Source organism: Bidens hawaiensis, unplaced genomic scaffold (genome assembly GCF_021521415.1).
Source record: "Bidens hawaiensis isolate Kalapana, Puna unplaced genomic scaffold, B.hawaiensis_p1.1 tig00024628_1, whole genome shotgun sequence".
NCBI classification, from domain to species: domain Eukaryota; kingdom Viridiplantae; phylum Streptophyta; class Magnoliopsida; order Asterales; family Asteraceae; genus Bidens; species Bidens hawaiensis.
In genome coordinates, this window is record NW_027493891.1 from 265972 (window position 1) to 282945 (window position 16974).

General features: G+C 34.5%; 1 protein-coding gene across 1 annotated transcript; it reads right to left on the reverse strand.

Moving 5' to 3' along the window:
* Positions 1-2365: 2365 nt before the first annotated feature.
* LOC143569649 (putative B3 domain-containing protein At5g58280) lies at positions 2366-6791 on the reverse strand. The gene is made up of 6 exons (XM_077055512.1): positions 6638-6791; positions 6453-6548; positions 5661-5716; positions 5429-5588; positions 4494-4700; positions 2366-2739 (listed from the first exon to the last, which is right to left on the reverse strand). Exons 1-6 carry the CDS (start codon positions 6779-6781, stop codon positions 2506-2508), a joined length of 897 nt encoding a protein of 298 aa, XP_076911627.1. The 5' UTR covers positions 6782-6791; the 3' UTR covers positions 2366-2505.
* Positions 6792-16974: the final 10183 nt, after the last annotated feature.

A 16974-nucleotide genomic window follows, 5' to 3' on the forward strand; every position in this document is an offset into this window, starting at 1 on the left:
GGTAATAGGAGAGAGAAGAGACTTGGGTGAGGTATTGAAATGAGCTGAGATGTACAAACATAATAGATGACACATAAGCAAAGTGACTCACAAGTTCACATGTGTACAGATGGCTTGGTATGGTGACATGTGTCAAACTTGTTCTTCTTTTATTATACAGGGAGATAAGGTTATATGAAATCTACAAAATTAAGTAAAAGTTTTTGCTTCAAGCGCTAATAATGTTTGGTTGATGATTTGTTTTTTTTTATTTTTTTTATCTGTGTAAAGTGTCATTTTCATTCTTATGGTTTGACAAATAATGCGAATTTAGTTCAAAAAAATTAATTTTGCATATGGACCCTCCACGTTTCCCAATTCTTGCCAATTACATCCAAATCACTAACTCCGTTAAATTTAATCGTTAAGTCAGGGGAGACATGTCTTTTCACTCTTTCTTTATTATAATACTTATTTCAGTTAATTGCGGTTTTCGTCCCTATGGTTTGTCTAAATCTGCGGTTTTAGTCCAATAGTTTCAAGTTTGCATTTTTTGTCTCTATGGTTTCATTTCACTTGCAATTAAACCCGATTTCACTAATCTCGTTAAGTCTAGTCGTTAAACCCACCAGCGTGCCCTTCAAGTGAAGGGCAGTTTTGTCCTTTTTTTTCTTGTTTTCCAAATACTCTTTAATCCCTCACGTGAGGTGGCTTGTGAATTAGGACTAAGGTTTATTTTGGGAGAAAAACAACAAAATTGATCATCACGTGAGTGGCACGCAGATGGGTTAACGACCAAACTTAACGGTGTTAAAAAATTCGGGTTTATTGCAAGTGAAATGAAACTATAAAGACGAAAATCGCAAATTTGATAGGGACGCATATTGCAAACTTGAAACAATTGGACTAAAACCGCATATTTGAACAACCACAGGGACGGAACCGCAGTTTACTGAAATAAGTATTATAATAAAGAAAGAATGAAATACGTGTCTATCCCTGACTTAACGATTAAATTTAACGGGGTTAGTGATTTCGATGTATTTGGCAAGAATTGAGAAACATGGAGGGTCCTTATGCAAAAAATAAACTTTTTAGACTAAATTCGCATTATTTGCCCAACCACAAAAACGAAAATGACACTTTACTCTTTTTATTTTTTTGAACTATCGTATATTATAAACAAAGCCCAAATGGGTTAGCTGAAATTAGGGCCAACCCAAACGAACCAGCAACAAAACAACTACAAAGACGGAAAAAAAAAACATTACCAGAACTCCACCTTGATCAGCTCCATTCTAGTTTTTAACTAATGGCACAGGCACGCATCCTCCTTAATTAGCTCCAAAACTCCACCTTGAAACCACTTGTTAAAAGTAACCTCATTCCTACATTTCTAAATGGTCCCATAAAAAAAATGGCTTGAGTCATCTTTATTTTCACCTTGACATTTGTTTTAGCTCCAATAATGATTTAAAATCTCTTTGTATTTGTACTACTAGCTACATTTGGAAAGTCAAGCAAAAACTATTTACAAATATTAATAAATAAAAATTTTTAAGGATAGAAAACAATTGATAGAAAAGCTAAAATAATCAATAATATATTAGGAAAGGAAACACATGGATAATAATATAATTGAGTTATAACAAGAAGATTAGTTTTTCTAGGAAGGATATGAAATAATCTTGTCAATTTATTTGAGAATTGAATGGTTGAGATTAGATTAGAGAGATCAAGTGTAAAACAAGGGTAAGGGCATAATAGAGATAACACATTTGTTGACTTTCTCTCTCCACATACAAGGCACATGTCAAATACTCCCATCATTTTAAAACGTCCATAACTTTTTTATACGACATTTTTTTTTCAAAACAATTTCACCATAAAAACGAGTGTTTTTTTATCTTTTATATGAGTATCATATTGCTTAATAAAAATAAAAAAAAAATCATGGGTTTTTACAAGGTGTGTTTTATCATAATTAGTGTGCTTTATCATAATTGTGTTTTACAAAATTGTGTTATACAATTATATTTTATTTTTTCATAGTGTTTTTTGTATTGTGTTTTTTACATTGTGTTATTTAATTGTGTTTTTGTCATTGTGTTTTTACTTTCATAGTGTTTTTTCCATTGTGTCTTTTTCATTGTGTTTTTCATAGTGTTTTATTTTCCGGCGAAATTTTCGAAGACTTTTCCGGCAAGGTGGTGGCGGTGGACGGTGGTAGTTGTAGGAGATGAGTGAAAATTTAAGTGGGTTTTAATTAAATGGGTTTTTGAAATTAAATTAAGTGGGTTTCAATATTAAGATAACAGACTAAAATACCCTCCTTCCTAACCTTCTTAAGAAAACCAAACTTCTTATTTGATCTTTTCTCATAATACTAGATAAAACTATGAAAGTGTGTGGTCAATTTAAAACATAATTAACCAAAAACCATCAACTACTACAAGTTTGAAACTCCATGACCACAATAACCAACAAATTCAACATCAAAATTTCCTAAAATTCCATTTTTAAGATTCACTTCCCATTTCGGTTCCTCGTAGAACGCCGTGTACCCGTCACAATTTCCTTTGACTTTTCAGGTTGACCGCCGCGTTTTGTAGCTGGTTTCTTGACTGTTTTCACGTTTTCTGCTGAGTTGTCAAGTGTCGTTTTGCACTTCTTTGATGCCGCTTTCGTATCGGTTACATCAGTTTCTTCCTTTTCATTAGATGTATCATCATCATCATATGATGTTTTGACTATGTAAATCTGCATAATTAAAATAATTAATATGTTATAATGATTACATAAAGGGTTTATACTGCTTTAATTATTGTAATATGATATAGATTCGACAAATTCGATTCGTATCGAATTCAGGATAGCTAATTTGATTCGATTCGAAAATGAAGTTCGAATCAAATTCGAATCAATTCGAATTTAGTTAAAAAAATATATTTCAATTTCAAAGCCACTATAAATTTGAGTTTTTTAACAACAAAATATACAAGTCTATAAAATAAATAAATCATTTAAAGTTACCACAACCTAAATATTCAAAATAGTAATGTCCAATTACATTAATTATTAACCGAAATGATTAACTTTTTATTTTAAATCTTTATAACTCAAAAGATTTATATAGTTTATCTTTTCATAAGTGTGTGTGTATATATATATATAAAAAATAAAAATAAAATGTATAATTTGAATTCTAATTTCGAATCGAATACGAATTTATGATTATAAATTCGTATCGATTCGAAATTCGATTACTAAAATCGAGTTCGAATCGAATTCGAATGACTGAAAATCGAATTCGAACTGTCAAATTCGAGTATGAGTCGAATCAAATTTCGAGTTATTCGAGTCCGATTCGAATACTGAACACCCCTGTATTTATATTAATGTCTTAAAAGGCCATTTGAAAAACATAATAATGATAAAATTTTAAATTCTTTTAAAAAGAAAAAAGTCACTTGTAAAAAAATTTAAAAATGCTTTTAAAAACTGCTTTACAATCTAGTAATATACTTTTTTATAAATAGAAATCGACATTTTAACACATAGTAAAAGTGTAGACTTCACAAATTTAAAACGAAAAATTATGATGGGTTATTAAAAATAATAGAAACCCATTACAAGAACTATATACTTACAGTTATAAACTAATTTTTGAATGAACAGATTTTGAATGTTGTATTCATTAACAAATCACTCTGGATGGACAACTTTCAAAGCATTAAGATTACACTCATTTTAAAGATCAAATTATAAACCAAAAATATGTTAGCAAAAGAAAATAATTGCGGACACGTCACTTGATGATTCATTCTTAGCCTAATTTCCCGCTCAAACTATTTTTTTATTTTTAACAAAAATATATTTATGTCACTGTAATCAAAAAATATCAATCAGTCATTTCATCAAATAACTAAATACCTAAATAATACGAGTTAAAAATATGTGAGTATTTATGCCCATATAATCAAATTAATTTATATTATGATGAAATCATATCTACTTTTTTTTATTAAATCAATTTATATACACTTTTAAGTGTATGAGATGAATGTGATCAAATTAAATGAACGATATTTATAGATCTAAGATGACAAATACAATAGAAATTACAAACGAATAACAGCTTTATCCTTACATATTCATTCAACGTCACATATAAGTTAAAGTTATATTTTCTAATGTAACATTCTACGAATACGTGGTGAAGTTATAAAACCATATATTCTGATAAGACATAAATTTAAAAAAAATAATAATAATCATTTAATTTATGGGGTGTCATCGGAAGCAGCCTCTCTATTCCTAAAGAGTGGAGGTAAGGTTGTCTACATCTTACCCTCCTCAGACTCTATCATAGCTTTGCTATTGGTGGGATATACTGAGTACGATGATTATGATGATGATGATTTAATTTATATAGCTTAATTTTATTTTAATTTATTTAAGCATCCCATTCATCACACGGGTTTTAAAGCTAGTTAAAGTAATAAAACATGTACCTTGAATCTTGTTGGGTGAACCAATTCAAAAACCAAAGCATCACCATCATCCAATTTATGTTCTAATGCAAATGCTCTCCATCCACCACTGAGTCCAGTTCTTGAGCTGATAAACACTGCTTCATATTCATTCGCATCTTCATCTTCTAGAACCATGTTCACCGTTGACTTCGGAAGATGAGTCTTGCAGAATCTTTGGGGTAGCCCCTTTAAAGATTTGTAAAATTTAACCAAACAGGTAATACATAAGTTGATTAAAGGTTAAGAAACCCAAAACATAAACATAGACTCCCCTAACCTTAACATCTGTGATACTTAAAAACAGAGAAGGTATAGATAATTAGCTCCTCCAATTATGGTAAATGACTAAGGCATAGGCAACTGTCCTATTTGAGTCAAATGGGTTGACCAGATCTGTGGGTACGTATCATGAACACATGTCTAGTTTTGATGACTTTTTAGGCCCAGCACATTGTCATTTATAGTTACTTGTAGTAACTAGTTAAGCTATTATGTTCAGTTATGTTCTCTCGTTTACGTTCGTGAACCTTTCGTTTATAGTGTTAACAAACGAACATGAACACACATTTTATCTTAATGAACGAACAAACACGAACTAGAAAACCCTATTCGTATAATCGCTTTTGTTCGTTCAGTTTGTTTACAATAGTAACTGAGATTATAACTTCCTAGATTCTAGAAGTGTCGTTATGCACGCGTAAGGTAACAAGTCAAAACAAAAATGCAGCTTGAAACTGATCACTTTCTAGTTGGGTTGACCTGCAAACACTTTCTTTCCATTTTTCAATAAACAAAAATTATGCATAATTTATCAGGTAAACCATGAGCAAAAAAGCAAATCTGATTACAGTATTAAACTATTTTGAATCCCTTTTCTGATTTGAGCTTTGTAATTGAAAATGTTTGTTACTTACCAACCAAAAGCAACTGTAAACATGAGACCGGACCATTGACTTTACAAAAGACGGATATTCAGACTGCAAATTGCTTTGAAGTTTTTCTGCAGACTTCATTGCTTTAACCCTTGCTTCATATGAAGCCATTCTAACTTCTTCCAATGGTCTCGCAAGATAACTGAAAACATATATAATGAGTGGCAATATTTTATGTTATCACAAATTTATTAAAGTTATTTAAAGTTTAAACCTTGCCCATGATGAACTTGATTTTGATCTCCTTATTGTTGGGAGACCTATATCAACCTGTACAAACAAGAAATTTAGAAACAAATTTAATGGAGTTGAATTCATGCAATGTTTTTCTATTACATCATGCTTCTAGACTTATAAACGAACCGAACATTTAGTGAACTGTTCAATGGAAAGTTCGTTTACGTTCGTTCATTTAATAAACGAACAAACATAAACACATGTTTATTGAAATGTTGGATGCAATGATAATGGTTTTTTAGAATGTACTTTGGATATTTATGTGTGATTTTAATTGGAGTCATAGTTGTCAATAGCAAGAATAGTGCTCGCTATAGCGCGCTTTATAACGTACAAGTCTTTTCCCACTATTTTGTATTTAGCGCCTTAATAGCATGACATAGCAATAATTAGGTTTTTTTTTGTTTTTTGAAATATCAAAACACTGATTTTGTTGGCATTAAAATCGATTAAAGAGCACCAAACTCAACCAGTTACGCCGTAAAAACTCAATTTTGTGAATGAAAATCCTATTTAAAAATATAAAAATAAAAAAATTCTAATACCTTATCGCTAAACATCATACAGCCCCTGCTGTTTCATCGCTATCACTAAGTAGCGTATAGGTGGGTCGTCGGTATTGACCACTATTCGCTATTGATAACTATGATTGGAGTAAGTTCAAGTTAGTGAATCACACGTTTAGAATATCAACGAACTTGCAAACACCATCCAATGTAACTTATTTGCTTCTTATTAACTAAAGTAGTAAACAACAGACTAAACTTACATCATCTTGATATGAAACAATGGGATTGCGTGCACGAGTTGAACGCCTCGGTTCTATTACAGGACCATTTCTGATTTTTGGTTTAGCTTGGTGTTGCTGCTTGAAACACATAATTAAAAAAAAAAAATTTGTCATCAAACATATATGCAATCAAAGTGTGGAAAATACAGTCAGTCAGTCACTACCTTAGACTTGCTTTCAGATTTTGAGAGGTCTGAAAGAGTTTTGGAGATTTTAAAGATCCCCAAATCGTCGAACCGCCTTTTGTTCTCGAGAAGTTGCTGCCTACGAGCCTCTTCATAACTGTTGAATGCAATCGCCTCAGCCATCAAACCTGTCAAAATAAAAGGAGGCGGATTTGGTTTATATAAAAAGTGCCCTGATATCTAGAAATGCAAATATCAAGTTCCGACCCGAACCTAACAACCCTTTGAAGGTTTTGAGCCAGAAAATAATAATAACAATAATAATAATAATAACAATAATAATAATAATAATAATTCAAATAATAATAATAATAATAAGCTTAACGTACCAGAAATGGTGTCAAGGAGTGGGGGGCGTAAACAACCACTGCACAGAGAGAGGAGAGGCCGTTCGACAGACAGATAAAGAATAAGTTTGAATTTTGAAATGGCGGTCGAATAGCTTTCTAAGTTACACTTTCAGTCCCTTGACACTTTTGATCCTTGTACGGCTAAACAACTTCAAATTTTTTTTTTTTACGAGGACATGTAAACACGAACTCGGTTTGTATTTGTTATGTTTCTATTACGGTAGCAAAACTAAATTGAAAAATAATTTCGTCGAATTAACATATAAAAAATTAAAATATTTAAATAACGTTTATTAGGTCGGTAAATTCAAGCCGTTGGTAAAACCAGAACGTTACGACAGTGAGTCGATGTGAAATCGGCCAGTATCGGTTATGTTTGTTACATCGGTTAAAACATGGCGTTGGTAAAGCTGAGCGTTGTCAGTAAAGTTGGGCGCTAGTAAAACCTGAGTGCGGAAACTCGGGCGTCGGTAAAAACCCGAGCATTGGTAAAACCATTGAAAAACTAAGAAATTCACATCTTTTGAAAAAAAAAACTAAATTTTCTAACCTGGGTGGACTGTTAGTGCATGATTTAGTGTTCGCAGTTGATTGAATAGGCTAGGGGTAGTTTAATCATTGTATTATAATGTAACATGGCACATTCGCTAAGCATGTTTAGTGAATGGAGTCCATTTGTTAGACTAAGTGTCATACGGTAGGGATGTTAGTGTATGACAGCCCATTTGCAGCCTTGGAGCCCATGCGCATAGGATTTGGTAGCTCATTCGCTACTAGAGAGCCCATTATCTAAGTCTGTTTAGCGAATGGGAGGCCATTCGCTAGTTGAGAAGCCCCATTTGCTAGTGTGTGTCCAACGAATGGGGGTTGCCTATAAATAGCCATTTCCTAGTGCATGTTGTCTAGAGATCCGTGCCATTCTTACACTATTCAATACTTTTGCCATGCCAGATTCTCTCTCAAATGATAGGTCGCCTCGAGGTGCACATCGAGGCGGATCGAGCTTAACCGAGTATGTATGTATTCATGTATGAATCATCTTGTAATCATTTAGTTATCGTTATCAATGAAACAATCATTCGGCTCATATTCGTTCTATATCTTCTCGTTTATCATGATGTATCCAATTGCGAATAGGTTCTGGCTCGTATAAAGTTTTCACATGGACCAATAAGATCCTTGCGACACCAAAGTTTATTTTTATCTTATGTACTTTTTTACATAACTAAGACACGATTAAATGAGTCAGGGGTACCTATTTAAAACACGATTAGAACTGTTAATCAAAAAGGTATATTATGCACTTTTTTATTTTTTTTAATAACAAAAGTTAGTATGCTAGGCTCCATAATTAAACTTAATTTGTACGTGAAACTTAAAACTGTGTTATAGATAAGAGATATAAAATAGTTAAATGAGTCGTATTCATGTTTGATACTTGTGTTAAGTGTATCGTCTCTAACTTGTTTTAACATGATAAGACATGTTTTATCAGCCTTATAGTTGTCAATGGGCGAGACTTAATGATCTAATTTGAGTAACGAGAGTAGAGGTGGAAGGTAAATGATAAGATAAATGAAAAATCAAGTGTAATGGTTAATTTGATTAAGCTCTTGCATTTTATTTTCCGAACGGTTAACTTTATAAACACGAACACCGACAAAACACCCACCGGAAGCCTCCACAACCCGGAGGACAGTCGCAAAAAGAAAATAAGTTACATGAAATCAAAATTACATCAACTCAACCAATCTAAAGCTCTTTGCTAGGGATGGCAATGGGCAAGGTATCGTTAATCCCATGCACATACCCGTTTGTAAACCGTGTCCCATACCCGGCCCATTACCTGTCGGGTATTTGTCGGGTATCGGGCATACCCGTGGGTATCGGGTATGTCCGTTGGGACTTTCAAGTACATTTTTTTATTCATTATAATTATTTTATACATCTTATTCATACAATAATTATTACAAATAAAAATGTAATGCACTCCATATATATAAGCATGACAAAAAATAAATAAATAATATCATTATAATTTGTATATAATTTTTTATATATATGCTTCATAACCTATGAAATACAAAAAATTTTGCGGGTATATAATTCGGGTAGACGGGTATGTGTTTTCGGGTAATCGGGCCGGGTATCATCTAATCTCATACCCGGCTCATAACCGCGAAAATTTTTAAATCCTAATCCCATACCCAGCCCATACCCATCAAGTTTCGGGTATACCCGTCTTATTTATTTCGGGTTTCGGGTATACCCGTCGGGCACGGGCTTTTTTGCCATCCCTACTCTTTGCTTACACTTATACTTATACCAAAGGAAGTCCTTTGCCTTAATACCCCCCCATGATCTCTTTCAAATTAATCTCCTTTCCTTCAAACACTTTTTCGTTTCTCGCCTTCCAAAGTCTCCAACAAGTGATTATGATAATTCCATGGAACACCTCCTTTTTATTTGCTCCAAGATTGATGTTCTTATGAAGCTCTAAAAGATCTCTGACCGAGAAACCAAAAATAGGCAGAACTTTGCACCAACGACTTATATGGTCCCACACCACCGATACGGCTCCACACCCTGTCAATATATGTTCCGCTGTTTCCGCCACCAAATCACATAAAGGGCACACACTATCATTCACCCGGATATTCCTTCGAAGGAGGGCTCTTTGAGTTGGAATTCTATCCATTTACGCTCTCCACGCGTGGATATTGCACTTGTTCGGAACCCATTTACTCCACTTCATTATGAAATTATTTCCATCATTTTTATTTCTCATGTTTAACCTTTAAACCGAGCCGACGGAGAACACACCATCTTTTTTCGCTAACCAATCCCACCGATCTGGCCCTTATACCCAAACTGGTGTATTCATAAGTTGGATGTACTTTCCCCATTCTTCTAATTCACCACCCTTCTAATTCAACACCTGCATTTGATCTTCTTTTCCAGCACCAAGTCCACCCAAACTCACCTCCTGTTCTCCCAAACCTCTCATTGACTTTGCATCTTTTGTACTTTTCCAATTTAAAGAGAGAAGGGCGACATTCCTTAAAACTATTAGTACCCACCCAGTTATCCAACCAAAAACTCAGCTTCCTATCATCACCAACTGACCCTTTTATTAAATCGACCGATTTGTCACTTTCCCACTTGAGCTTATTTATAGTTTTAGCCATGTTGGCCCAAACACCCAATATTCATCATCTATCTCCAATATGGCTTCGATATCCCATCTCCTTTTTCTTTATCTTTATCACTAACGAACATGGTTTCAGAATCCCCTTTCTCAACGTCCTCTCTTTTATTCTCCTCTGTTGGCCTTTTTTTCCTTTACGGTATTACTTATTTTTTCAGTTGCTAGGCCGAACAGACTATCAAGCCCAAACGGATCGTCACACCTGGGCCTCTTGTTTTCACTCTGGTTGTCCAAAATTGGGCTTACCGTTTCCCGCGTCCCTCTCTGTTTGGCAGGTTTGAATCTTCTTTTCTTTTTCCTTCCTTTAGAGTTAAAAATAAGGTCATGACTTGGAAAAGCCCCATCATTATTATCCCACTTCTTTGCCCCCTCCTCATTCCTACCACCTTTCTCGAGACCAACATCATTCATTTCTCCCATTTGCTCATATATTGCACCAATGTTTCCCAAGACAGGCTCTCTCAACTTTCCTGACTCTTCCAGTACTCCATTAACGGTCGGGTCATGGTCCATGCAACTTCTGTTTCCCGGCGCCACCTTTTCACTTTCCAATTTCGAAATCTGAATTGGCTCCACCCTTCATGCGCACTCCGGCTCCCATAGACCCATCTCTTCACTGACCCAAACTCTGAAAGACTTCTCCTTCCACTTTAATATGATCACCTCGACAATTATTTTCCCATCTCCGACTAAAACTCCGATACAATCTATCGATAAATCTCCATTGTTCCAAGAGATCTGAGACCTATGAACCACCTTACTCCCAATAGCTCCGATAGCATTGAAGACCTCCTCCTTAAATAAGTGTAAAGACAACCCGATAACTCGGAGCCAAGCAATTCTTTGGAATGGAAAAGATTGACCAGTCCATTCAGATAATTTAGTAAACCAATTTTTCCATACTAGATTATTCTTTTTAAATTCTCCTGCCTTTAATAAGGAATCAAAGGCAATCATAACATGCAATCCACCAATGTAATGGATGTTTAACCAAGTTATTTCCGCCTCTTTAAGATAGGACTTCAAGCTTCTCAAGATTGTTAAATCTTTGACCGCCCCTATTAGAGCTCTTCTATGAAGGTGGTCAAGGGCGTTGGTGTTCGTTGGCACTTTGACCTCTCGAACCTTCAGAATGGAAACTTTGTTGTTCTCACACACATCCTTATATGACCTCCCCGTCTACCCTGCTGAATAAAAAAATGACTACTTGGCTCTTCTATACGATTCCAAACTAATTCTCTTTGAAAGGTTGCCGCCTCCATCTTGCCCTCCGGTTTATTCACATCTTTTCTTTTGTCGTCCCCATTTTCCACATTTCTCTTCGCCTCCCCATTTTCTTCAGGGAACACAACAACTTTCACATATAACTTGTTTTTTTCCCATTCTGATGGATTTCGTGTTTCTTTCAAGGGATGAAGCATTGTCCATCAAAGTGAATGATACGAAACCAAAGCTTTTCCCCCTTTTGTCTCTTTTCCTAGCTATATATGCATCTGTAACTTTCCCATACTCCCCAAAGAACTCCATTATCTCTTTGCGGATGCGATCATCTGGAAGATTTGAGACAAAAAATATCACCATCTTAGTCTTTCTTCCTCCTACTACTGTCAGCTTCTCTCTATCCCCCTATCTTCTTTTTCCTCCGGTAGCTTCCTCCCACCATTCCTCCGGATTCTCATACTTAGGCTCTTGCATATTAATCATTGACTAAAACAATAATTTTCTTAAATATTTAATCTGAATGATCTAAACATTCATTTTTCTTTACCGAAGAATTTATTGGATCGCCTTTTTGGATAGATATATCAATTTATTGTATCTCCTTTTGGATAGATTTTGAGTAAACTACAAGAATCATGCATGTGGTATCAAGCATATAAAAGTGTTTGAATTTGAATACATTATTGTTGTGATAGATAGAAATTGTGTAGCCGCATTAACATATTTATTTGAGTTAGAAAACAAATCAGCTATAAGCAGGGCCGTCTCCGAGAATTTATATGCCTCGGCCGAGTCAAAATAAAAAGGCCCGTAGACTCTAACGAGTAATGAAATATTATAAGCAACAAAAAGTTTAGGCCTTATGTAAATGGGATATTTGTTTGGTTTAAACAATTAATTTTTTAAATGAGCTTACTTGGTTATGATTTATGTTGTGTTAAAACTTTGTGTATAAAAATAAACTAAAAAATACCTCAAGTGAGACTAGAACTTGCAACATTTTCCTTGAAAGTCATACCCATTTACCACTTGACCAACCTAGTTATTATATAACTAGAGTAAAACATTAAATATTCATATTATTTTTTCATAAAAATATACATATATAAAAAAATCTGTGCCCCGGCCGGTCGCCCACATCGCCCTATGCCCGAGCTGCCCCTGGCTATAAGGCATAAAAACTAGATCATAACTAGTTTTTACCCCTGGTCATCTGAGATCTGTTTATGTAGCGTCGGGACTAACCGAAATTGAACCCGCAACTTTCGCCTTGGCACGACGGTGCTCTGACCGATGGACTAACATGTATTCGGTTGGTATGAGTTAAGTTCGAATAAATACCGACATTAAATTAAACAAAAAATATTTTGTCAGTGCAGTTTACAATAGAACGTTCGTATAACTTATAAACTAAAATAAAAATTAACAAATTAAAAAGGTCATGACAGTAACGACGTTGATTATTCCTCACGTGTTGTGTGAAGAATTCGGCCGATAAAACCCGGGCAGTGTAGCAAAAAGTTAACGTGAATTCGGTCGGTATGCGTACACTACCTAAACTAAACATAAAAAATATATGCATAAAATTTTGTTATATAAAATTAAAAAAGCCCAAAAAAGTAGCGGAACTCATACAACATATTATAATAAAAAAAATTTAACATATATAAAACAATGTTTATTCGATCGGTAAAACCTGGCTTTGGTAAAACCTGATCGTTGCAACAGCGAGTTGGCACGCTTTCAGTCGGTATCGGTTACATTCATAACGGTACCAAAACTTAACCTAGTAAAATTAAATGTATCGAATTAACATACAAAACAATTACCACAAAAGAATTATAATATTTAAAACGATTATGACGACGGTATGAAGACGAGTCGACGTGAATTAAGTCAATATCAATTATGTTCGTGATGATCGTCGTTTGAGTCATGCAAAAACCTATTTAACCTATAGGCAGAGTAAGTCTGGTATCATATCCACATGGAGCATGTGTTCAGTATTACAAGGTTTTAATAGAATATTTATGAAAACAATGAGTTTGCTTCAGTATTGAACAGGGATGGCAGCATGTCGGGTTTGGGTTGAGTATTGTTAATCCCATGCCCATACCCGTTTGTAAAATCGTGTCCCATTCCCGGCCCATTACCCGTCGGGTATTTCTCAGGTAATTACCCGTTGGGTATCGGGTATACCCGTTAGAATCTTCAAGTACATTTTTTATCATTACAATTCTTGTATACTTTTTATTCAAACTCGGGTCTCCGTTGGAGAACCCAAGCCTCCTACTGCTAGGCTTGAATGATTGATTATGGGTTATTAGATATTTGGATGATGTAATTAAAAATAGTAATTGATTAGGGATTTAAGGTTTACGTGTAAATTGGAATTGATTATGGGTTTAAAGTTTAAAACTTTAAATTTTGTTTCTTCTAAAATTATAGAACTTGGAAGATGAAATGACAAAGTCATATTAGCAATCTTTTTAAATGAAAATTGCAATAAAATGATAATATTGGTCTAACACCAAGTTCAAAAAAAAATTATTGTATAAAATACGTTAAAAAAATTCGGTTATTAAATAAAATACGACAAAAAAATAATAATAAATCGTTTACATTGTATGAAATACGATAAAGAACGTTTACATTTTTATTGAATTACCCGTGATATTTTTGTCTAGATCCGCCGCTGTCAACAACAACAACATTTAACAAGGAAGAAATTTGAAAACGGAGCATAAACTAATGTTGGTGAAAAAAAACGTGATAAAAATATGTCCCCAACCATAAACATGAGGATTGAGGAACATATCGGAGCTGCAAAATGAATGTCTATTAATGCTTTAAGTGTGCATCCTTCAAAGGTTAATAAGTCTTAAAGTTACTATTAAAGGAGACATTTTTCGACTATATGGGATGATCATACACAGTGGCGGATCCAGAAACTTTTTCTATAGGGGTCGGAAGTTTGGGCGGTCAATTGTCGATACATATATGTGTGCGTAAATTTTTTTACTTATGACGGGACGGGTGGGTCGGATAAGGTCACATATAACCAAATTACAATATAAATTCGTAACAAGATTACGCCAATCGTAACGAACAGAGGCAGCAGGGCCCGATACAAAATGCAAAAGCGTACCAATTTACGTATACGAATAATTATAAATAAAATTAGTGTATTATTTACTTTGTAAATAACCTATATATAGTATCAAAATAACATAATTCTAGACTTCTCTGACAATCTCGCTTTACGTGTGTTTTTACTTTTTAGTAAAGTATATCTTAAAACTTCACATATATATGATAAAAATGTATATTATTTATAAGAGAGCATATTTATATATTGATGAAATATGTTGTATTTACAATAATATTTAAAATGAAACAGAAAACATATGTATAATATAGACAATAAATAAATATACTTCACATTAAAAAAAATATACAACACAATAAAGAAAATAAAAACATATAGAAACATAATAAAATAAAACCTAGACGTATTACATATGCCTTTGGGTGGGTGGATTTTTTTCAGAACTGGAGATAATTTTGAGACGCTTAAGGGCCCCCTATAACTAGGTTGGGCCAGCTGACAGTGACATTTACCATTGGGTCACTCCATATAAAATACTTAAGCAATTCTGTTTGTTGGCCGCTAAAAAAAACATATTACATATACCAAGCTAAAGAAAATAAAGAAAAAAGTGAATTGAAAGCTGACACAATCAACCACCAACATAAATGTGTCAATTTATTCAAGTGTTTATTTTAAGATAAAATGGCAAAAGACGTTATTTATGTTTGCACGGTTTTTCAATAGTTGTCCTTTAGCAAACTTAATAACAGAAAACAACCTTTATGTTTAAAAAACGTTGCACGGTTCGTCCTTTTCACTAACGAGGGTTAGTTTTTCTCGTTAAATCCAGTCATGTGCACCTCATGTGAGGGCAGTTTTGTCTTTTTATCCTTTCAGGGGTTTTATGTGTATTTGAGTTAAAATTTTTGGCTTTAAATAAATAAAAGTTTTTTTCTTTTTACCCCCTCATCTTCTTCCCCAAATAACCATAACCCACCACAACTAAACACCAAACACCACCCATCATCATCATCATCCCATCCAACCTCCCACCACCACCGACAAAACCCACCTCTCTTTCACTTTATCTCCCGTCTCTCTCTCTCTCTCTCTACTCTCTCTCTCCGTCCTCTCTCTCTAGTCTCTGCTGTATTGTAGGTTCCCAGCCGGATCTACACGAGATATCGCGTACTACGCAGGTGCGGAATCCCTACGTAAGACGTTACGAGTATAGAAAACAATACGATTAACACACGATACGATAATCAAACACGTTGTATACCAACCTTAAACACGTGATACGAAGATCACTTGATTACAGACCCTCTCTCTCGAATACTCTCAGGAAAACTGAATGAATAATTTCGAATAAGCCGTAACAGATGGCTTATATAGACACGACAACTTCGCCTGGTATGTTCAGGCGAAGTTGTCACTAACTTCGCTTGTCTAACAAGTTCGCCCATATCAGGGAACTTGTTAGCAACTTCGCTTATACAAAACATAAAACATTACAAACGCGATTACAGACACTAGACACTGAACTACTGACATCATGCACCAACAGACTCCCCCTTGGCAGTAGCTTCATCTCTTTAGCTTAAAACACGTGTCTTGTAATCTTCAACCTTGTATCTTCACGCATGCACTCCTTCTCGAACACAAACAGAGACAACTCTTTGATATTTCCTCGCTTCGTCTTTCCAAGCAGGAATATAAAAGATTTTCTTCTCATTAAGCACCTGCAGATCAGCTTGCGATAAGTTTACCAAGTGCATCGGATCGTAAACTCTTAGCACCTCTTGTTCATCCTCGTCTTCCATCACTGCCTCAGCTGTCTCATAATCTACAAACCACCACTTTAGGTCTTTAAGCACATCCTTGGGCATTAGTTTCATCGGTACTTCTTTAAGGCACCGGATCGGTTTATACTTCATGATAATCCAAGGTTTTCCATCAGCTCTCAAACCTCTATCCTTGTCTTCAACAAGTTTTCCCTTTTGTGGTTTTAACAGCTCAAATTTCTTCTCTTTTATACTTTCTTTCCATACAATTTTCCCAGTGACTCTAGCAATATTATCGTCACTTCGATTGATTAACCCCAATCTGGCTAAGTCTTTCACTTCACATTCCGGCAGTGTATTCAACGATCTTAACAGTCTTTTAAAATACTGAACACCGTCATACCTTTTAATCACGAAGAGCCTCAACTGCTCATCATATATCCAGCATATAATCCCTTTCTTCGCTTCAGCATAGCCTTTAATGTTGTAACTCTTCTTAAACATTGTAGGGACCGCCGGTTTCTTCATTTTGACGAACCACTGAGCATAGCCTTCCTTCCACCTAGGCTGCTCTTCCCATTCAGACTCATCGCTTTCAATCTGTTCACTCAAATCTGCTTTCTCAACATCTGGAATGTCATGCTCAATATTTTCCTCAACTA

Coding starts and splice junctions, on each gene's coding strand:
- LOC143569649 (XM_077055512.1), bottom strand. CDS start 6,781: ATGGCTGAGGCGATTGCATTCAACAGTTATGAAGAGGCTCGTAGGCAG. Junction 5,717..6,452: donor TTGTTTCATATCAAGATGAT/GTAAGTTTAGTC, acceptor TTGTTTGTACAG/GTTGATATAGGTCTCCCAAC. Junction 2,740..4,493: donor TTCACCCAACAAGATTCAAG/GTACATGTTTTA, acceptor TTAATTATGCAG/ATTTACATAGTCAAAACATC.